Source organism: Copadichromis virginalis, linkage group LG11 (assembly GCF_057382275.1).
Source record: "Copadichromis virginalis isolate Kocher_CV1m ecotype Utaka linkage group LG11, C_Virginalis_male_GT1.1, whole genome shotgun sequence".
Lineage (NCBI taxonomy): Eukaryota > Metazoa > Chordata > Actinopteri > Cichliformes > Cichlidae > Copadichromis > Copadichromis virginalis.
In genome coordinates this window covers 26,736,114-26,759,191 of record NC_140628.1, presented here as the reverse complement: position 1 = coordinate 26,759,191, position 23,078 = coordinate 26,736,114, and the positions used below count along the sequence as shown (strand labels likewise).

Here is a 23,078-nt window from a genome sequence, read left to right as displayed (position 1 = left end):
GATGCTGAAGTGACCCAGCGCTCCCCTGGCAACAAACCCTCTGAGTTCAGAAAGGACAGCACCTCGCGCTATGTTATCAACCTGGAATAAAATCAGCAGAGGACTGTGAATCACGTTATCCTGCCATCTAAGGAATTCAGCAGCCTGTGTACACATCCCATCAGATTGCCTGCTTATTCAGATGCCGGCCCTGGCCTGGGACACTGCAACATAATGGCTCATCCTCGGTTTACTCTCACCTCTCGAGCTCAAACTGGGTTTTCCTCTCCCTCCTCGTTTTTCACTTTGTCATCTGTTCGTACTTTCACCCACTTCTCTCTCGCTCTCTTTCCACATTTTTTTTTTTATCTCGTTGTGACATTCGCCATTTTTCAACATGCGGAGACCGAAAAAACTCCTCCTCCCCAGTCCCTCTCTCCTTTGCCACTTCCACCATCCAACCGCTCTCCCCTCTCTTCTCTATGTATCTCTCTAGAGATATGGCAGGTAACAGGTCCCTTTCATCCCTCTACGCTCTTTTTCTCTCCCCCTCTATCACCTATCCCTTCACTGTCACACACTGTGCACCGTTGACTGAGTATGTGGAGTAAAGGGTGAAGCCTGGCAAATCAAATGGGCTTGAACTGATCTGGAAATGAGGGGAGCGCAGGGGACTGGGCCTGTAAGAGCTCACCCACTGGCCAAGGTGCATATGAGACACATTTAACCCAGCTTTTCACACAAGTTTGTCTATGTGTATGCAATAGTTAATGACTAATGTTTCACCTAATTTTCCTCCTTTTGCATCACTTCCCAAAACAATACAATCCTCGCAGGACTGCAGGGCAAGCAAAGATGTTAAGCCAGTAAAGAGCTAAGTAGCTGTTGCATGTCTTAGAAACAGTGGATGCTAGACTGAGCAAGAGGTTTCTCACAGCAACACACTGAAGCCGGACTGGCTGCTCCCACCATGCATCCTTTTCTTCCACTTCAGCGCAGATGAAAGCAGACGGCGTCCCCCCCACCCCCACCCCCTTTCCCTGACTCCACACTCCCTCTGCTAGTCTGCTCTCAACCGTGGAGCAGCCCAAGCAATGGGACAGAGAGATGCAATCACTCCAAGTCCATTTCTAGTGGTGTTTACAAAGATGCGATCATTGCCAGCTAAGCTGGATGGAAGTCTGAGCAAAATCTGAGTCAGGAGAATCAGTAAGGTTCTTCGAGCTCAAAGTCGACCCACTAACAAGTTATTTAGTCTATATGAATAAACCACAAACACTAAACAGTTGGCTTTGGAATAAAAACGAGTGGAAAACAGCGTTTCCATTGCCTCCTCTCGTATGTTGTTACTCCTCCGTGCACCTACTCTCTCCTTCTATCTCCCCCTCTCTCTGCTTCCACCGGCCCAGGAATCGATCTCCGCAGGATCGATAAGTTGGCATGAATATTCCCTGCCTGCCGAGAGTCTAGTTGGGGAGAGTCGGAGGCTGAGGCTCAGGCGCAGGCAGTGGAGAAGAGGGGAAGGACGGTGACGGAGACGGGGAGAGAAAAAATAGCCTACTCGGAAATAGGAACACACGGGCGTCGTGGAAATTAAGCAACACACGGGTGGAGCAGTGGCGCATCGTTTCACAGAACGGAAAGCGAAAAGAAACTGGACATTTTACGCAATTCATTTTCAATCAGTCTGGACAAAGCAAAGCGCCCGGGACAGCTTCTCTGATTTTTAACAGCCGCCCCGCAAGTGCGGAGGACTGTGTTCAAGCCCTCAGAAGGAGCTCGAGGTGTGTGTGTGTGTGTGTGCGTGTGCAAGTGGGTGTGTGCGCCGCCAGCTCTGCCCGCTGCAAGTGCATCGGCACCGAGCGAGGCAGGCGGGGCGGGTCTCCGCGGCTTGGCCGACATGGAGGAGGTGTAGCAGGGAGAAGAGAAAAAATGTCTTACCGGAGTTGGAGCGGAGAGCCAGAGGGGATTTGAGACGCCAGGCGTTGAGGTCAGGGGTAGCTCTCTGAAACACGAACGGCACCGGCAAAGGAACAAACATGATCTTCCTCCGGCTTCTTGTTTTGATGCAAATAATCTGTCAGATGTACTGTAACAAGCTCTGTCGTCCTCTGAAGCTCCTGCACTTTCGTCCGTTTCTCTGGCAGACAGCTTTTGGACAATATTTGGTATGGAGAGCTCAGAACATTCGCCGTTAGGTGTGTACACATGTAGCCCCAGCTGCGCACTTTATTTACATCTGTAGACTGGTGCTCGGCTTTTGTTTTGGTGTAAATGTGCATAGAACATAGTATTTATATTTAGATATTTATATATATTTATGTAGGATGGTCCCTTGAGTGAAGCAGTTATCTTACAGTCCAGACCAACACACAGACGGACAGAACGGAGATCAGAGCTCACTTCTACAGGCTACAGGAAAAGTTGTGTTACAATTGCAGGCCTATTGTAAGTAAGCTTTGATAATAATAATAAAAACACACAAGTCTGCGTGTCACCTGTCTGTCGTCGATGCACCTGCGTCTCTCTGTTACCTTTGCTCCGCTATATCGTTTTCCTTGAGTAAACATAGAGGCCCGGGAGCTTATTTTATCCCCTCACACTCCTCTCTCGCTCCTCACCAGTTAACGTTTCCTGTAGGTGTGAGGAGGCATGAGAACAGTCGCTAGCCTATTCCTGTAGCATCACCGGCCGGGCTTGGCTTTGGTATTCGCTTTGCAGTTTAAAACAGCACAACAAGGACGCATAACAACGCGCTCGACAGTGAAAAAACAAGGCCAGCAGAGTTAGAAAGTCTTATTTGGATTTCTGCACTATTTGGTTTGGTCTATACTGTATTTGGTCTCTAGCTGCACGCGCTCCTTCTCTTCTTCCCTTTGCATGAAGGCTACATGTAAGACATTCATCCGCGTGGGCAAAAAGCGGCGGCTCGCGCGTTTTTTTCTTCTTCTTTAAATTAAAACAGCTTCATTAAAGGCTTCCAAATAAACAAGTGGGACAAAAAAAGGCTGAACGGACACAAACACACACGCGCACACACACATATACACACAAACACAACGCGCGCGCGCGCTTGGCCCTGACGCTCCTCCTCCCTCGCTCTCTGTCACAAGGCAGTAATTAAAACGCAATCAATCGATAGATAAACAAATAAATAAATACAGCGGGTAAATAAATAACAAAAAAAATCAGACTAAAAACCGAAAAAAAAACCAAACGGAAATAAGAAAGCGTATCTACTGAAATCCGAATTATGGTGTCGCGTTTTATCGGAACACTTGCCTATCTCCGTCCATCCGTCTGTGTGTCTGTTTTTGTCTGTCTGTTTGTCCCCGATATTATTTGGGAACCCCAACAGCTCATTCGACCCGGCTCCCTCCAGGATTGTAGCGATCTGCCACTAGGCTGGCCGCAACATTGAGGCGAGAGAGGACCCGCTACTACTCACACATCACCACCACCCCACCCCCGCACCTCCCTCCATCCCTCAATCCCTCCCTCCTGCCTCCCACCCACCCACCACCGCCACCGCCACCCCCACCAACCACCCCATCTCCCTCGTTTTCACTACCGCTGCAAAAGGTATCCTGTATTGATTTCTGGATTTTTTCCCCCCTCTTAATAATACCGGCTATAATGATGCCAATGGTGATCAGTGCATTACTGCTGGCCTCCTTGGGTAGGGATGAAGAGAATCCATGGATGCCTATAGGTGCTTAGTGCTAATACCTGCCAGGATACCCAGCATGCACGCAATTAAGTCATCTCATCACTGCTGCGTTTAATAAGCCCTCCCGAGCGGAGTAGGGTCTATCATTATTCAGATAGACAGAAAGATAAGAGCGACCACTGCTATTCCAGGCATGAGAAAATATCAAGCAGACTGAAAACACAGTGCAGGCTATAAACTCAGTGAGATAGGAGCAGCATGTGCATGCATAAGTGCTTGCATTTGAGTTTGCAGGCAGGATACAAATGACAACAACAAGAGCAACAATAAAAATAAAGAACAAGAGAGCCCAGGTGTCAGGGGACGAGCTCCTCCATTACAAAGGTGATCACCAGAAGCCCTTCTTCCACGCATGCCGGCCTCCCTTCTGCCCTCTCCCACTCCCGGGCTCCCGACATGTTACATGCTGTCAATTACAGGCCAACATCAGTCAACGCCGCACGCTTACACGCCAGATTATTGTCGATATGGATTTTTAAATAGAAAAATCTATACGTTAAACATTGCAGTCAATACGGGCAAATCGATAGGAATGAGCGAGCTCTTGCTCCTGTTGGGCCTGAGAGCCTCATCCCGCAGGACTGTTTATGCCTGCTCACTTAATGCTGTGGGCGATTAGGCCCGTTTTAATGGAAACTGCACGTGCAATAAATTACTTTCCCATCATCACCAGACTTGTCATTTACTCAGTCATCAGCAGACAGCCATATTGCCAAGAAATGTGAGCCGCACACTAAAACTGGCATATTCCTAATTATGAAAAATGTGTCATCCTCTGTAGTAGACAACCTGGTTTTATTGTCCTTCTCCCTCTGCTTCACATATGACAGATGACATCCGCAGATCCACTGAGGGAGAGGAGGAGAGGGAAGAGAGAGAAGAACGGGAGACACGGGGAGTAAGGAAAGGAGGAAGGGGAGAAGTAGAAAAGTGGAAAACTGAGAAAGAGGAGTAAGGTGGCAGGGTAATAAGAGGGAAGGAGGAGATGGGAGGTGAGGCAGCAAGAAGAGAGAGGAGGAAAGAAGGAGGGAAGGGCGAAGTGACTAGTTGTCCTTCAAAGACCCCCTTCTCTCCACAAAGGGAGCCATGCGCGCCCCCTTTCCCTCCTCCCCGCACTCCTTCCAGACAAAAGCAATTATTTCTTGTAGAATGTAGTGTGGTTGTGCGCGTCTGTGGAAGAGAGGGATGGAGGGAGGGTGTGTGAGATTGAAGGAGGGGAAAATAAGATGGTGTTGGAGGGGTGAGGTGGATGAGGGGGTGAGGAGGGAGGAGGAGGGGTGCTAACACATACAGCATCCATCCATTTGTCCTCCATGCGCTCTTCTTACCAAACTCTTCTTTTTCTTCCTCCTGACGCGGCCACAAAGACACAGAAAACTATCAATGAGGCAGTCACACATAAAAACACACCACCGTCAAAACACCTGCGTGGATTTCAGGTATTCAGATGAGCCGATCTCCTTATTCTGCAGCAGACGCTGAAACTTTAAAGGAAAGAAACAAACTCTCATGTCCTCTCACTGACCGTCTTTCACACAAATTCAGGCATGTGCAGAATTTCGATTTTTCCCTCTATTAAAGTTATTTTCCCTCATCATGTCTGCACAGGTGCAAACTGTTTGACAGGTAAAATAAGCACAGAATACAGAGGCTTCGCTACCTGGCCATGTGTCTGGGACTGACCACCTGAATTCTGCAAACCGCCCCCTCCGTGTGTTTCTTGCTTGGTGCCTATAGGGCCCCCGCAGCGAGGTGGGCTCTACAGTTTCAGTCCCCAAGGGATGTGGTGAGACCCACAACCCCAAAGAGAGAGAAACAGATAGGGAGAGCGAGCTCCCCTGAGGGGCTGCTCCAGCCAATAACCCCTGCTGGACCGCTTTCATTGAAGGCCCATGGTCCTGATTGTCCACCTCCCTCCCTATCAAGCCTCCCAATCCATACAGAGATATATAGCTGGTTCCATTGTTTTCTGGGCTGTATCTTTGCCCTGCTGTATTGAAAAATGCTCTTCCAAAATTGTCTCTCTCGCTCTCTCTTGCTTTGCTTCTATTTTTTTCAGGGACAAATAACAAATACTGTAATGGATGTAAAACTGGAAAGCAGGAACTAAAAATAAAGTTTAGAGATTGAGATTTAACTGCCGAATGATTCTTTTTAATAACCAAAAAAAGTATAAATGTGTATCTTTTGTAATTTGTGTGCTTCACATCTTCCAGAAAGTTTTTCTTCCCTTTAAATTACAAAATAAATGAGACTTCTGCTTGCAGTGTCCTGCACTGGATTTGCAGGTTTTTCTGCATTACATAATGTCTGCGCTGTACTTTTAGAATTTATTACATTTGCTAAAAATCATATACATATATGAACTCGTTATGATGCCACAATATTGATATATGTCGTCAAATTAATTTATAAGCTACTGCTAATGGAGAAAACACACTGTTAATAGGTAAACACACTTCTCCGTTCATCACAGCTACTCCCCACAATTATTTAATGAGTGAAATATTTAAAAACAACTCCTGAATCACTCTTTTCAAAACTTATTACATATTATTGGATTCAGTTAGACAACATCTCCAATAAAAAGACAAAATATCAAACTAAGAGATCAAATGAAGAAAATAAAAAATATACTATTTGAAGTTCTTTTTGCTTTCAGCGTTTTTTCTTTAACACAAATCAGTTTGTTTGCAGCTGATACTCTGGCTTATGTAGTTTTCCCCACCTACAGTAGTCACAAGCAGATTTATTCATAGAAAGCAATTTGTTCAATTTCTCTCCACAAAATGTTTTCTGTGTCATGTGCTGTAGGTCAGGATGTGGCATGAAAAATGTGTCCAATCAGAAAAAGCCAAAGTATCCTTAGGCTACACATTAGTCACAACACGGACCATTCATTAGTCATATTGTTTATTGCACTCTTGGTAATTGCCTGTTCTTCATTTTGAATGATTGATTTGACTGGCTAGAAACAGAGTTTGAATATTGAACATGATTTTTTTTAGTTTTTATTATAAATGATGAAGCAGAAGAAAAGTTCTAACCACAAAAAAAACTCCAAACCCTTTTCCTCGGTGAAACGGTTCGTACTGATCAGGCGGGATGTGTGTGTGTTTGTCCTCACGCGCCGCTCCGCGTGTGTGACCCCGGCTCATCTGAGGGTGTTTGCGGCCATGTCACGGTCGTAGTTAAATGGTGATGTCATGTTGACAAACGAGCTGGTCGAATTAAATTCTCACTCATCAATAACTGCGTCGGTTGGGAATCAATAGGAGGCCAACGGTGGCGTTACTGGCTCTGTCAGCGGCCTAACAAGGCCCTATTAGAATGGACAACGCTCTCTCTCTCTCTCACTGTCGCCTTGTCCCGGCTCATCCGGGCAGCGCAAGGCGTCAACACACTCCTCTCATATCCTCTCCGTGCACACACACATCAATAACAGATGGCAAAATGTAATATTCACATAATGCCATGCTCTGACATGATGTATAGATTTGTCAAGATAATATGGATATGATGCATGGGCTTTTATGAGGTTTGTTTTCTTGGTGTCTTTGTCAGTGCGTGTGTTGGCGAGTGGGTGGGCAGGTACTGTTTGTGGATCTTGGTAAGTGCCAGTGTGTGGGAAGGCAAGATGTGGTGCAGGCTTTGGATCCTAACTGTAGAGTTCACATCCAACCAAGATTCAATCAATCCAAGAAGATACACACATACAGGTGTGGAAGAAGAAGAAGTAGTGAGCTGTGTGTGTGCACAAGTCAAAGTCACACACACGAAAAAAATTCCCAAATGAGAATGGTAAAACTTCACACGCACGCTCACGTACACAGATACACGTATGTTGAAGCAGAAAATACACACAGCCTCACACAAACGATGACTGTACACCACAATCTCCAGCCCTCCGCCTTCCGTTCTCGCTTTCCTCGAGCGAACAAGCAGCTGATCCAGCTAAAGCCCGTGTTCTTTCTGTATTCCTTGTCTTTTTTATTAGTTTTTATTAACTTTGCCTCCCTCTCTCTGTCAGCACTCTCAATAATCAATGCTGATATATTGCCAATATCCAGCTCGGTCCCTCATGCCATCTTTCACAGAGGCTCAGTTATTGGTGGAGATTGGCCCAATAATAATGATATTTATAATAGATATTTATTATCTGGGTTTGTGGCAGGGCTGTGGAAGCCCCCTGCTGAAAACTTACATGCACACAGGCACATAAACGTATACACACACGCGTGCGCGCACACACACACACAGCCTCGCTGGGGCTCTTTAATTTACACTGGTAATATCAGCCGATTATGCCCCACACAGATAGTGTAGGGTTATCGGCAGAGTTAACACACAGTGGCTGCAATGTATTCACTCCACATTATAGAGTCCACTGCACCTGCATGTGTGTATGAGCGTGTGTGGAGAGCTGAAGGTCCATCTTTGGCAGCCTACCGGCACTGAGCGGTGTTTAGAAGCCAAGGGAGGGTTGATGGGATGGGTCAAGATTCAAGCAGTGCTTGGTCAGGGGAGGGGATACAGGAGAGAGGGGACTGGACAATCTGGCCTCTCGCCCTCTCCACCCCTCCTTCTTCTCCACACACAGACACACACACACACAATCCAACCCCCCAGGCCTCATCTACACCCCCTCCATCTCCCTGCATCCCTCCAGTAGCCAGGGCCCCAGACGGTAATCCACCCCAGTGCTCCTCATCCTTTCATGTATTGATTTCCTCTCCTGCGCCACGGTTACATGTCGCACCCACGTCATTGGGTCTCGGCTGCTTCTGCTCCCACCCCCTCCCCTATCTGCCTCACCCATTACCCCACCCTTACACTTACCCTCTCCACCCCCCACCATCTTCAACAACAACTAAAGGGCTGGGTTGCGGGATGGGGAGGTTAGAGAAGGGAGGAAAAAAGAAAAAAAAAAAGGAGGGAGAGTGGACTAAAGGGAGGAAAAAGAGGGCAGATAAAGCACTGCAGTATTTCAGTAAAGCAACCAGCATTTTACAGGGATAGAAACAAACAGGAGAGGATGGAGAGAGAAATAACAGGAAAAAAAATCTGCCCCTGGGGGCTGCAGAGGATATTGTGGAAATTATCAGAGTGCGACACACGCTCGAAGTCCACAGTGAGAGATTTATTTCGAATTTGTCTTTGACAGTGAAATTCATCACTGAGTAGGCCTGTATCTGCTCTAATTTTATAGACGCATTTGGATGAACACGAGGAGCCAGAGTCCCAATTTGTGAGAGATAAATCTGAAATTCATTAGCGGAGCTACGACGACCGCTTGATCAATCAGTTAGTCAGTGGGCAGAAAATTAATTGGCACCAATTTAGATAATCGATTAATAATTTTATCAGTCTCCGAGAAAAAAAATGAAACAATCCCATCCTCAGTTTTATTTCCTTATGAGCTGAGTAGCTTTGAGTTTGAGACTTTCTGCCACGTTTCACTGTTTACCAAGAAGAAATATTTAAAGTCCTATCAATTCAAAAACTCCATCAGGTATAAAGTTGGAGCTGTTGTCTTTTTCCACAAACCTCTGGTATGAGTTTGCATTTTTCAGGCCCCGTGTGATTAGTGTGTGCAGAAAAGTCGTGTGTGTATGTGCGTGTGTGTCATCCCCCAGTGAACGGATGAAGTATGTATGAGACTGCAGGCTGGGAGTACAACGGGTCAAGGTTATGTTTTGAGTGTGTGTTGGACGAAGTGGTGTCGGTCCGTCTGGCTGATTGTGTGAGAGGTGTGTGTGCAAGGACAGCGTCAGCGCTTGTGTGTGCGTGTGTGAGTGCAACACCTTATGCGAGAATCTGCCCTGATCATATATGTGTATGTGTGCTGAGAGGGACACATTGTGTGTGTTTGATGTGGTTTTGTGTGCTGAGTCTGCAGGTTCCTACTTCTCATCTAAAAGAGAAGTCAGTAGCGGTGACCATCAGGCGCTTTGAGTCTTATTGTCCACGGGCGCCTCCGCGTGTGTTTATACATGCGTAATCTAAAACAAGGAAAGCCACATATTAATGTATCCGAATATTTTTAAAATAGCCTCTGTGTGTGTGTGTGTGTGTGTGTGTGTGTGTGTGTGTGTGTGTGTGTGTGTGTGTGTGAGAGAGAGAGAGAGAGAGAGAGAGAGAGGGAGAGACCATGTGTGCTGTCAGGCCATCCCTATCCCTATCATCAGGGCAAACATAGGCCCCATAACTACAAAGCAAACAGCGGTTGCAAACTGCAGACAGAAAATGTAAACACAGAATGGTTAATCAAAACTGTCACTGCCGCCTTTACCATCATAACAACGCAGCTATTAAAGCGCACTCTTTAAAACATCCTGCGTTTAATGCCACTGCGGAGCGGCATTACATCATCTTGACAACAGTCGTGATATTGAAGTTTTTCTCCCACTGTTGCTGACAATAGTTTGCTTGCCTTTTGAAAGCACTTATCTTAAGTGGATCAACGCAGAGTAAATTGTAATTGCAACGCAGTAATGCTACATATGGTCCATATATTGTGTGCTGTGCAAGGCACTCAACTGCACGCTGAGACAGAAAAGCAGCAAATGACTTTAGAAAAGGTTAGCACAATTTGGTCAAGTACAGAGGCTATAAAAAGAAAATGCTATCAACTGAATGTCTGAATTTGAGCTTCAACACTTAAGCCAAGAAAAGGTCAAACACACACACGCGCGCGCAGACACACACAAATATACAAACACATACATGTTATCGAGCATGCGCCGGAAGAATTCATCGTTTACTTCACATCGAGCCCTCGCACACGCACACACATTCAAGCGTGCGTGTGAGCGCAGACACACGCACGCACACAGAGACTCGGATACAGCCAATTAGGTCCACCACCTTCAGAGAAACACCAGTGGGCATGTAAGATTCGGAGTCCAGCGGGCCTCTAAAACCTAACACAGTCATAAGCCAGAAATAACACACACACGTCTCCAGTAGGCTCTGCAGACCGTGTGAAATAGCAAGGCAAAGACAAAACACTCCATTCCATCTCTGACATTTCCAATATCTGTCTATCCCTCATAAACCTTTGTTCACCCATAAAGTGACTCATTCTTCACAGATGAACATGTTCCATCCAGGCGGCTACCAGGCTGGCAGTCGTTACTGCCAGTCGTTCCTGACGCTTGTTATAATTACAGAATTATTGATTCCCTTTACATTTCATAGATTTTTGGCAGGAGGTGCTAAAGATAAATTGATTTAAAATCCCCATTACGCTGTGTAGAAATGCTTTAATGCTTTAAAAATAGTTTGATTGCAGAGCTATCCGTGTTTTCTTGCGCCTTTTGTTTCTACACTGCATGTATACACCCGTATTGTGTGTGTACGTGTGTGTTTTATTTAACTCGACTTCCCCTTAAAGCTCATAACTCTGGTTTCGCCTCCTCACCTCCTGCTCTTTGTCTCTCACTCTGTTAATTCACTACGCTGTCACCGGTCAGTGTATTTACCTAACACCAGTCTCTCCCCCTTTCCCTCTTCCCTCTCTCCTCTACCTTCCTTCTTGTCTCAATCCTTTCCTCCATCTCTGCCCCTGCGAACGGTGAGACTGTGTGAGTAAGCGTGCAGGAGATTTAGAGCGGGGATCAATAAGAAATTTAAAAATCAATGCACTTAGCGCCAGGAAATCAATGGGCCTAATCGGGATGCCAATCGGCCCAGTCAAAACAATTAAGAGGGAAGAAAAATGTTTAACAACCTCCTCTTGCTTACATAGACACAGGGGGGGAGCAAGGGAGAGAGTGACAGAGGCCTAAAGAGGAATATCAGGGAGACACAGAGGGATGAGATGAAGTGATATATGGGAAGGAAAGGCTCAGGAGAGAGCGCTCAAAGCTTAGACTCAAGGAAAGAGGGATTGGAGGGAGAGGCGGAGAAAGACGGGGAGTGAGCGACACAAATGGTGATAAAGAACCAGTTGGGAGTCATGAAGGACAACAGAGGAGAAAAGGGAAAGTTGACGGATGTGGATGGCGGGGCAGAATTGGATTTTTTTTCTTTTAATCCACTCTTTTTTTGTTTAAATATTCCATAGAAAAGAGAGCTGAGGTTTACAAATAAGGTCACAGTTTGTGATCAGAAACACAAAAAGTAATACCCTCCCTCTGGAAGTGGTACTATTTGCTTCATCAAAGGCTCCAAAACCGAGCCGCTCCCTGTGATCAGACACAGAACAGCGCAGCACTCATCCTCACCAAGACAGCCAATCAAGCAACAGCTGGAGTCACGAACAGCCAACACTTCCAAATCAAGTGACATCAAAAGAGAGGACATTGCGCTCCCGGTCGAAGCGTCCAATCGCACTGAATGTTTGTCAGCGCGGGCGCCCAATGAGGGAGCTGCTGCTGAGTGCGGGAAACAGCAGAACAGCTTGGCGGTTTGTGGTAGGGGGGCTAATTTGGGGTCAATCAATAGATCTCCCCTCTCTCTATCTTCTGCCTACTCACCAGCTAAAATCAATGGGAAAGCCAACAGTTCCCCGCCCCAGTGTGGATTAGTGAACACACACAACTAATCAGCGAGTCACTGAAACTGACATCTCAGCTATTAACCTATTGATACAGGAGACACATGTTGAACGCGTACACACACACATACCACCACATATTCCAGCAGAAACATCTGTGCTGCTGTAATGATGAAGGATATGCCTCATGATGCTCACACCCAAAGAGCTTTTGAAAGTTTCTACAGAGGCGAAAATGTTTTATATGATATAAAACACAAATTAAAACATCAATATTCATAAAACTTCATGGCTTTTCTTTGCGTTTTTCAACATACGCCTGCCCCAGAGGCTCAGCAGCAGCAGCAGCAAGCAGAGGCGCTAACTATCGCTGAGCACCAACATCCTCAGATCCAGCCGCAACCAAGAGACATTTAAATGTTTTCAGGGCTCTCAGTCCACTAGTCCAACATCCCCTCGCATCAAATCACGCGCCTCTGTGGGATCCCTGGCTTTGAGGGTCAAAGTGGGAGCTCGAGAAGACTCTGTGCGGATGCCAGCTTCACTCTAATTCAGGTGTCAGCCAGCACCGGCCTCTATTAAGGACAGAGGAGCAGTGCGTGTTAGCGAGGGGAAGTGTGCATTTTTTGCCTGTAATGTGGGGGCACTCTGCCAGTTTGGACTGGTGCATACATTTGACGTATAAAAAAACTTTTTTTTAAATAATTGGTTGTCAAAATGCAAGCGCATCTGAAAATTGAGAATTTGATAGGTGATTAGAGAAACATTTCACGCCAAAGCCGATAAGCAATTTAAAACACACCTGTCGGGCATCCCATTAAAGACAATAAATTGTGCAACTTTAAAGAAAGCATCACTGAGGTTTTTTTTTTTATTTGTGTATGTGTGCGTGTGTGTTGAAACACCTCGCTGAGTCTCCTCAGGAAGATAAAATAATATGTACCTGGCTCTTAAGAGGAGCACTACACAAGGATGATTTTTCAAAAATAACAGCCTGACTAGCTTTCATCCCTTACTTTTGAAAGCCCTCTTGTTTTCTGAGATTGCCTCTCCTTCCTCTGTTACTCCTCCCCTCCCTCACCATCCCCTCCCCTCTCTGTCATGTTTTAGTTTTCATATGTTGGTTTTGTTCTTCCTCATTTTCCCCTTGTGTAAAAAATGAAAGGCTGAAAATAGGATGAGCGAGGACTGGGAAGGCGGGAGGGGGGGGGGGGGCAAGAGAGAATGAAAGGCAGGAGGCAAAAGCAACGACTGCACATCGGTGAAATCGCTGTCTGCAGTGCCGAGGCTGTTCTCTTCTCTGCACTGACAGTTACAATACAGTCCCAAGCCCCATCCATATACATCATACTCTGAAAACCAAATGTTCTCCATAGACAATGCAAAATGGTCCCTTCGCCCAGTGTTGAAAGGCTGTATACCAATGTGATGGACCCACAGCATGACAAGAGGAACAGCATTGATCAGCCACAGGCAGCTGCATAAAAACAGCCTTTAAATCGCATTCAGACGTACCAGTGATTTGAAAAGATAAATCCAGCTCATGCATGTTTTTTTGAATTAGTTATCAACCATGCACATTGTAGTGTGACCGGCGCGGGGAAAGCAAGGATAACTGTCTTTCTCCTCCTATCTATTTCTTCTTGCTTCTTGACATCCTTTCAGCAATCCGTTTTCACACGTTAAACGCACAAAGAGAATGGAAGTGAGAGGCGTATGAAGTGGACTGGATTTCCTTCTTGTTGTTGTTGTTTTTTTTTCTCTCTTTCCCTCTTTCTTCTCTTCACAGACTTTATTTCCATGGTGGACCCATAGTGATCAGCAGGCAGTCATGGCTTAGCCGACATGATTGTGTGTTTAGGCCTAATCCAAACCTCTTCCTCCACGCCGGGGTGGTTGTGATGGAGATGGAGGGCGAGTAACTTATTGAGAGAGAGAGAGAGAGAGAGAGAGAGAGACATAGAGAGACGGAGAGGGAGAGAAGAAAAAAAGTGTGAAGTTGTATTGTCAAGATGTCCAGGCCAGTCCGGATGCATTGGTTCCGTATAACATTCCTATTCCAGCTCAACAGACGGATGCTGCCATTCTGCGAGAACGCAATCCTGATTTCTCGCTTGAGACCCAATATCTGCACCATACAAATAGGGTGAGGATATTGGGGGGTGGGGGGTGGGGGGTGGAAAGTGATACACACCAGGAATATGGCTCTTTCTTCTTATCCTGCTCAGCCATATTGATGTTTGTGAGCCTTTCATTGCTCAGCCAAAATGAAGTCTTTCAGGGGCCGGAGCCATTGACAGATTAAGAAAACACATCCTGTTTTGTAGAACATGACAGAAGCTTTCTTGTTATCTGAATAATATGAGCAGTGCTGAGGTGGCACGGAAAGACTGTTTGTGAAACATTGTGTGGTTAAACCCGGGTTTGAAATTACAGCCCGCTCTCACTACAAGAAAAAAAAGACTTTAACTGTGAAACTGAAAGTAGCTTCTCAGCTGAAGAAAGAAACACTCATTATGTTGTCATTTCATTATGTAATTGTTAATGGAAACATCTGTCCATGATAATTCTCCAACATGCACAAGTGAAAACTTCATATTCGTCATTTGGCCCTGAGAGAAAGGCTGGAAATGTCGAGCTATACATGGCAACACAGCCGAACCCTCACACAACAGAGATGAGCTGAAAATGACCAAATCACAGAAAATTGATCACATCCAACAAAATGACAGGGTGACTAAAATTGGTGTGAGCTTTCTTGGGGTTGAAAAAAAAAATTTGGCAAATGCTTTCTGACAACCACATTGTAGTTCTCCCAACAAAGAAAAAACAGTTTAGAAATGAGCCCTAATTAATTTATTCTGACATTAACTGTGATGGAAACATCTGAGTCAGGCAGACCAGTGGATGGAGCAGCAACTCATTCAAAGACGAGGCCAGGAACGACGAAGAGGTGGTGATGTGGCGCAAAAGAGGATGCGTAGATGATGGCAAAGACAACAAACGGAGCAACAAAAACAAAGCAAAAAAATGCTGGAAAAAAGATGGAGAAAAAAAATAAGGTGTGCTGCAGTCATCTGGAGTGTGTAAAAGGGTTATGCTGAGAGGTGGCATGTTCAGATGTGATAGACAGAAAGAAGAGGGAGGAGGTGAGTAACAGAGAGGTACAGGGAGAACAATTGATAAAGGGCTGGTAGAGAAGAAGAGCTTTAAGATTAAGGAATGAGTGTGGGGTAAAAGGAGGGGGATTAGGGGTTTGGGTGAGAGCAGGACAAAGTGAGAAAGGCAGGGAAGGAGGGAGGAGCTGAAACCAGGAGAATGAGAGGCGCGCAGAAAGAGGAAACTGTACAGGGCTTTTGACGGAGAGAGCAGGGATAAAAAGATGTATTTTTCCTGCTTCCTCTGTTGTCCTGCCTTTCCTCTGGGCAACTTCCCGCTGCTCTCCCCCTCTCTGCTGCCTTCCTCCTCTGTCTGACACAGTGGGAAGATAGGTAGGAAACCTAATCGAGCCAGACACGCCGCCTGCTCTCTGCTGACACTCACAGGCGGAGGGGGGGCACTACAAATCCTGCTGACCAGCCGAGCCGAGACCCCCACTCCCAACCTCCTCTCTCACCTACCGGCCAGAGCGGCCATCATCATTCAGCACAATAGGGTGGAGGAGATGGGGGTGAGAGGGGAAAGAGATGCCCAATGGGTAACATGACCCAGTAACACTGCCAAGACTTAGAAGTTTGATTCTTGCTGAGAGAAGAGAGTCTGAATGAAACTATCAAGGCACAGAAGCCACAGAAATCTTTTAATATTGGTAAAAAAAAAAAAAAGAAAAGAAAGAAAGAAAGAAAGAAAGAAAGAAAGAAAGAAAGAAAGAAAGAAAGAAGCATAAACTAATTTACAGTGTTAGGTCTCTCCTAAATTATGCCAATACTTTAATGCTGAAACACTCTGGATTTATTGATTAGATGATTTAAAAAAAACAGTTCTGGTAATGACAATATCTCTAATTAGGGAGGCAAGAGGACACGAGGTGCTGACTAATAACTGCAGCACACCAAGTTCAATTTATTTTCCTTCTCTTTCTCCTCATTTCTCTCCTGTCAGATCCCCCAAATTATAAAATTATACATTTAAATATTTTCAGTAATCTATCAAGAAAAACTATGAAATGTGTGCTGCTTTGAAAAAAAAAGGATTTTAGTATCGCTTCATTTCAGTTCCCCTCTCTTTTAAAAACAAACAACAAATAACAAACCGAACCAAAGCATCATATTAGAGCCTCATCATTTTTTTAATCATATCTATAAGATTTTAGACTGGATTAGATTATTTTAATTTAAAAAAAAAATCTGAATTTAACCCTGAAATAAGCAAAATACAGAAAAAAAGCTCTACATTAAAATAGAGAAATATATGCCAGGGGCTGATGCAACAGAGCAGATTCTAAGATAAAACGATTGCGCTGTGGTAATGACTTTGCTGTTTAATTTAAAGTGAAGTGACTTTGCACACCCGTGTTGCTCTCTTGCTTTTCCTTTTGTCCTGTCACAGACCTCTTTAGAAGGTTTCATACAAAAAAACACATTCAGCACAGGCTGCTTACACTATACATGAATGTGTGGATCCACTGAAAATCACAAAGATTCGGTTTTTGTTTTGTCAGTGAATATTTTTCAGATTAAACTCGAAAGATATTTTTTTTCTGATAGACGAACTCAAATCCTTTGTCAAACTGTATGAACAAAAGCCGCTGATCATTGACGGGTGTGGTAGGATGCCAGGGTGGGAGCACGTCCTGTAGTGTGTGTGTGTGTGTGTGTGTGGGGAGGCTCTGCTGTGCAGGTAAAAATGAATGAGGGTCAGTGTGTGTGTGTGTCTCAGTGGGGGAGTCTGCCTCCCTGGTCATTGTGTGGGGAGAGACAGCCATTACGGACTGACCGTTATGGTGACAAGCAGTGACACACTGAGGCTCCTCTCGGGGGAATTAGCTGTGGACAGACGATGGGATGTGCAAAGGTTGTGTGACATTGTACACTTGCTGCATTGTCCTTTTTTTTAAACTCTCTATACATTAAGTACGTACGTGTGTACATGTGTGATTGTGTTTTTGTGTTGCTGTATAAATACGTGCGTGTGAGTGTGTGTGTCCAAACCAGATAGCACATATTTGCTAATCTGGAGGGGGTAGCTGGAGGAAGGGGGTAGGGTCAGAAGCCGGGGTCAGGTGTTAATTCACTGCTTCAAAAGCAGAGCCAAACACAAAAACCAGGGGAGACCGCAACTGAACAGATCGACCAAAACCACAAGGATATATTCAAGGTCCACTGCGGTAACCATGCACCTCTGCTTCTCCCTCCCGCCGACATCCTCTTTAGATTCACCTTCGCTCTCGCTTTTCCTCCCTTCTGTCCTAAATTTCACCTCATTTTTTCCCCATCTCTACCCCTTTCCCCCCCATCCCCTCTCTCTCTAGCTGGTCCAGTATGTGCAGCCTCCTCCCCCAAAAAAGGTCAGTCAGTCTGCAGGGTCATCAGTCTGGGATGAAGCTGAACTTTAACCCTGAGCCCTTGATGTATTCCAACCACAAACCCCGCAGACACACTCATGTAATGGACATGTGCGGCCTCACAAGAGGCTTGTTTCATTGCGGCCATTTTTGATCAATTTATCACTTTTCTGTTGTCACTTATTGAAGTCCTGTCTGTGCTGGCGAAGCCTAGGTCTGCGTGGCACGGCAGGGTAAGAAAGACAATGACATCGACAAAGTGATCTATCTCGGATGATTAATCCCACCAACATTTATCAGCTAATCGATGCAGCGATGATCGGGAAGTGCCCACTGATTACATTCAACAACCACAACTGATACATGACTATGTTGAGGAGGGAGTGGGAGTAAACACTCTCAATCCCCCCCCCACACACACACACACATAGAGCAAAAATCAGCCGTACAGTTTTTGATTTTCCTCTATAGGAACTATAATGCACCACAGTGACAATGTGTTCTATAGCTTCTCACAGGTCTTCATGTTTTCTGTACCAAAGTGTAAAAGTATCCATTCAATTACATTCAAGTAAAACTAAGCTGTGCTGTAGGCACACCAAGTATCAACCACATCCTAAAAACAAAGAAATATTAAATATTTAAAATGCAGTTTTGTTCCCAAAACGATGTGAGGAAAAAACAAACTGAATTCTAACAGAAACTATTAAAACACGTGTTTTGCACTTTGGTGAACATTCAGAGGTGCGAAATTTACCTACTAGAAATCCTAATATTCTGTATACCGGCCTCTGGTCCCTTCGCTTCACAACAGCGATGCATCGTGCAACTGCAATCTTAACGCCTTAATTGAGGAACTGGCCAAACGACCTTTGACCCAGAGGTCATTAGCGCATTGTGAGCAGGGCCACGGAGAGCCGCCGCACCATTTGGGAGGAGAGTCGTGCGCAGAAAACGGATTATTTTGTATCGCCTCTGGTGCCTGATAGCGACTGAAGTGGCCCAGTGACCAAAAAAAAAAAAAAAAAAACGTACAGAAAAATGTACATCAAAGCCCACCGGCACGATCGCGCTGTTTACCATCAAACCTGAGCCAATAAACCGTTTATGAAATGAGCTTTGAGGCAGGCTGCATGCACGTTAACATAAACCATAAAATTGAACGTATCGGTTTTGTGGTCTGTTTGAAGTTGATAAGGTGCAGGACAGGGTGTCAGGGTGCCAGCTCAGTCCCATTAAATAATATATAAAGTATAAATAAAATCTCCCAGGAACACGCTCCTTTACAAATGCTAAATGAACAAAAATCTATATATTTAAAAGAGAGCGCAGGTTTTATTTTTAAATTTCCATGTGTGTGTAAGATTCCTTATATGTGATTCCTGGTTTTTATAAAAACTTCAGAAAAATGCTAAAACAAAAGCGTTTCCTTTTTTTTTTTTTAAAGAAGCACCTACATTTAAACATTTCTTTTTTGCCTCTTACCTATGTAATAAAAAAGAAATAAAACCATTTGGCTGCTCAGGTCTCATCCTAAATTACAAATCTCGTCAGAACTATATTCCCATAATTCGAGTGTCGACTGTGTGCCCTGCGCTGGGCTGATCTTACTGATAACACTTCCGTAATTAACAGTTTTTGAAGTGCGACACATCGAAATCAGCACATGAATTGATAACACATTCAAATGTATATTAAATACGAGGCCTCGTGTTTGAATAAGACAGCTACGGTTTCTAAATTTTACTGAACTTTGCAGCAATTTTTTTTAAAGTTAACTTTGAAATTTAAGTCGAAATAAATAAATGGCTGCCTCTAAACTGCAGGCGTCACATCAGCCTCTCAGTGACTCCCTCTCTACTGGTTTAAAATCAGCTGTGGATTCTAATTTGAATATCGTGCATACGACTTTAACAAGCTGAAGGAACAACTGTGAAAATGACGGTGAAATAAACTCGAATATTTAAATATTCACAGTTTATGCAAAAAAGCACAATAATATCTAAATATTCCCAGAAAGAAATATCAAAATAAAATGTGAAAATTAACTCATCCAGGAGGAAAAAGCGAGATGAAATCTGAAATATTCAACTGAACAAATATTGTCAGTGCTGCTGAAACGGTTCGGAGGCAGTTTATCTATTTAGCCTAAAACTTTATGCAAAGTTTTCATCAAATTAAAATTGATACTTTTTAAAAGTTTGGGTTTTTAATTCAACCATAGCTTCCCCAAATAATAAATTTAAGATATTCACTTTGAATGAAAAATGCAGATAATTGTAATAAGGAAAATCACACATTCTGATAGATGAACACTACGTGTTTGATTTTTAAGGGCTATTCTATTCTATTCTATTCTATTCTATTCTATTCTATTCTATTATGAGAAACGATAATGAGGAGGCTCCAATTCAAAGTATAATTCACTGAATATTAAATAATTTATTATTATGAGGCGCATAAGAGAATATCAAATAAAATATTTAAATAAATCTGGACGAATAATTATGAAAATAAGGCGTCTGCATAAATTTTATATGATAACCAAAAAACAGAGAAGGCAATGCAAATAAATAATAACAATAATAATAATAAACCTATATTAAGTTCAGGTGTGAATTAAGTTCTCTTGTCTTGAAAAAAAAAACAGCCCAACTTGTTCCTCGATGCCACGGCTGTGAATATGCAATAAGTCGGAGAGTTTTAATGAGACACAAGTTTCTAAATATGAGAATCAGAAAATGCAAACTGGGTGAAATAATAGAGTGAAACACGTGATTGGTAAATACGAAAAGAAAGTCGCCCCGTTTCTTTGTTTTCTCTTTCAGTGCAGCGGTCTGTGAGGAGAACTGTCGGTTGACCATAACGTGTGTCTTAGTCTCATGGGGTTTAAAGTCATCTGTGCGCTGTGGTTAACACTTCTTCATACATGCTGGGCCTTTTTTAATATTACGACACACACACACACACACACACACACACACACACACACACACACACACACACACACACACACACACACACACACACACCGAGTGTCACAAGTTGCAAATGACTCCAAAGAACTTGAACTCGGCCCTGTCCTAAAGCGCTGGTGCTGAGTCTGCAGCAGTAATTACGCAGCTCATTTCTATCCCCTAAAATAAATAAAGAGGCATCAATGGAATTGATCGAGGCTTGGGACAAAGTTTTCAGAAGAAACCTTTAGTCAAGATGCGACATGCAGGCCCTAAACAGGATCTGATCACGTTCATATTTTAAGAAGAGCAAAGGTCAAAAAGGAAAGAGGTGTGTGTGTGGAAAACACAGCTGAACGAACCCGCAGCAGACGCTGGGGTGTGGATCAGAGCAGGACTGTGCGTAAACAAAATCAACAGCTGGCCAAAGAATCGGGGGTATCTGATGATTTTGGGGGGATCGCCAAGAGTCATGCCGGTGGTGTGCTCTATGTGATACCACGCAGAGGCGTTTCCACACGGTGTAAGTCAAGGCTGCAGCACAGCGGTTTGCCAAATGATCGGCGGGGGCATCGCGCAGCGACCATGCACAGAGGTAAGCACCGGCTGCTCCCCTCTTCTCCTCTGCCGACTCGAGCCTCCTGCTCGGCCTTATAAAGCCCACAGATCCCCTCCTTTTAATTGATTTTCTCATAATTAACTCAGTCTGTCCATCGATTTCCCTTCGGCGGCGAATCAGACCCTCGCCACCCAGAGGTGTTTCTTTGCTATGTGCGGACATTGGGATACCGACGAGCAAATATCGACCACACTGATTAAAAAACCCACAGCGGGAGAGAATCTGCCTGTAAACTGCTGCCTTACATTATGCACGAATTAAGACACAGGTTGCCCATTAACCGCAGCTGGCCTGCAGTCGCGCTCACACCCGCGTGTGCGGAAAGAGCGCACAAACGAGCCGTGGCCTTTCTTTTTTTGTCACAATTATGAGCCAAACAACAAAGAGAATACACAGCGAAGACGAATCAGCGGAACAATGGAGACTGAGTAGAGAAAATTACTGGAGATGTCTCGATTTCAGCACTAATTCTCCTTCAAGCCCAGACCCAGACGGCGGCGTGACGTGCATGAATTCAAATGTGAGGGCTACATGTAAAAAAATTAAAAAAATAAAAATGCGATCAGCAACAATGGAAACAAACCACACACACCCCCATCTTTCTGTGTTTATGAGATTAACAACGTGCGTAATATTCGCACACCGTGAAAGCACTGCAGGTATGCAGCTGCAGCGTGGTTTCCGTATGGGCTATGCATAACACCGAGCACATTCTGAATCAAATATTCCCGCGATCATACAACATGCAGAGCAGGCAAGAAGACACAACGCTATTCGTCCACGGAGCAAAGGAGCAAGGGAGGGAGAGAGAGAGGGAGCGAGGGAGAGAGAGAGAGTCGGAACACGAGGGCTGCTCCTGTGAATTAATTTCGTTCTAATCAATAAAAAAAAGAAAGAAAAAGCCCAGCCCCGCACAAAAAATCATTAGGACCGATATTTCTCTACCCCTCTCTCTTCCCTGCACTGCCTTTCCCCAGGACCCTGCCATGAGGAAAAGTCGGGCTCCCCCGCAAGTGGACAGAAAAAACCCTCTTGAATTCACACAGAAAAGAAAGATTGTGATGTGAGAAGGTGAGAAGGAGGAAGTGTACAGCACAGCTGAAGACAGTAAAGGGTGAAAAGACACATGGAGGAAAATAGTTAAGTCCCTGCACTTCCGCCCCTTAGAATAATTTTCTTTTTTCTTTTTGTTTTTGTGGGTGTGAAAATTTACCAGTGCTTCCATCGGTGAACGTCTCCATCCCCGCCATGCGAGCAGCCTGTCTGGACAAGAGAGGGATGGAGAGCAAAATGATGGGGGAGAGGAGGATACGGGGGAGGCAGAGGTACGTGTAAGGGGGGCCACTGTGTGTTTGTGTGGAGGGGCAGTTGTTCTGGGTTAGGGGCTCAGCATTAAAGTGAGGGGCTGTGGGTGTGGGTTTGGGGGGGTTAGAGGTGAGGAGAGGGTGGGGTGTTGTCATATGGTAACACACTAACCTTTTCATGTCTCCCCCCCCCTCTCTCTCTTTCTCTCTGTCCCTCGTTGTCCCTTTTTCTCTCTCCATCCCTCACCCTCGACGTATGTCTCTCAGCGGTTTCCATGGCGACCCGGTGGCTGTGGTGCTGCTGAGGAGAAAGAAGCGCGTGCGTGAGAGAGGGCGAGGAAGCGGTGAGCGAGGCGAGGCGAGACGGTCGTCTAATAGTGCAGGCAGGGGGGTCACGCCCCCCATCAGAGGTAAATGAGCAATCAGCAGCATTTCGGAGGCGTAATTACAAACAAACAAACGTCACGCTGTGACTGCTGTTTTGCC

General features: G+C 44.9%; 1 protein-coding gene across 7 annotated transcripts in view; it reads right to left on the bottom strand.

The window, feature by feature from the left end:
- pou2f2b (POU class 2 homeobox 2b) overlaps positions 1-23,078 on the bottom strand; it is a 73,282-nt gene that overhangs the window by 41,871 nt on the left and 8,333 nt on the right. For 4 of the 7 annotated variants that reach the window (XM_085471726.1, XM_085471733.1, XM_085471734.1 and 1 more), the window contains 2 exons: positions 22,765-22,893; positions 22,502-22,547 (listed from right to left, as the gene is read on the bottom strand). In XM_085471726.1, the coding sequence (XP_085327852.1) occupies positions 22,502-22,547; positions 22,765-22,893 (175 nt within the window). Of the gene's footprint in view, positions 1-1,920; positions 3,436-22,501; positions 22,552-22,764; positions 22,894-23,078 lie in introns of those variants that run through there. The other 3 variants (XM_085471727.1, XM_085471729.1, XM_085471730.1) reach the window with 3 other exon arrangements.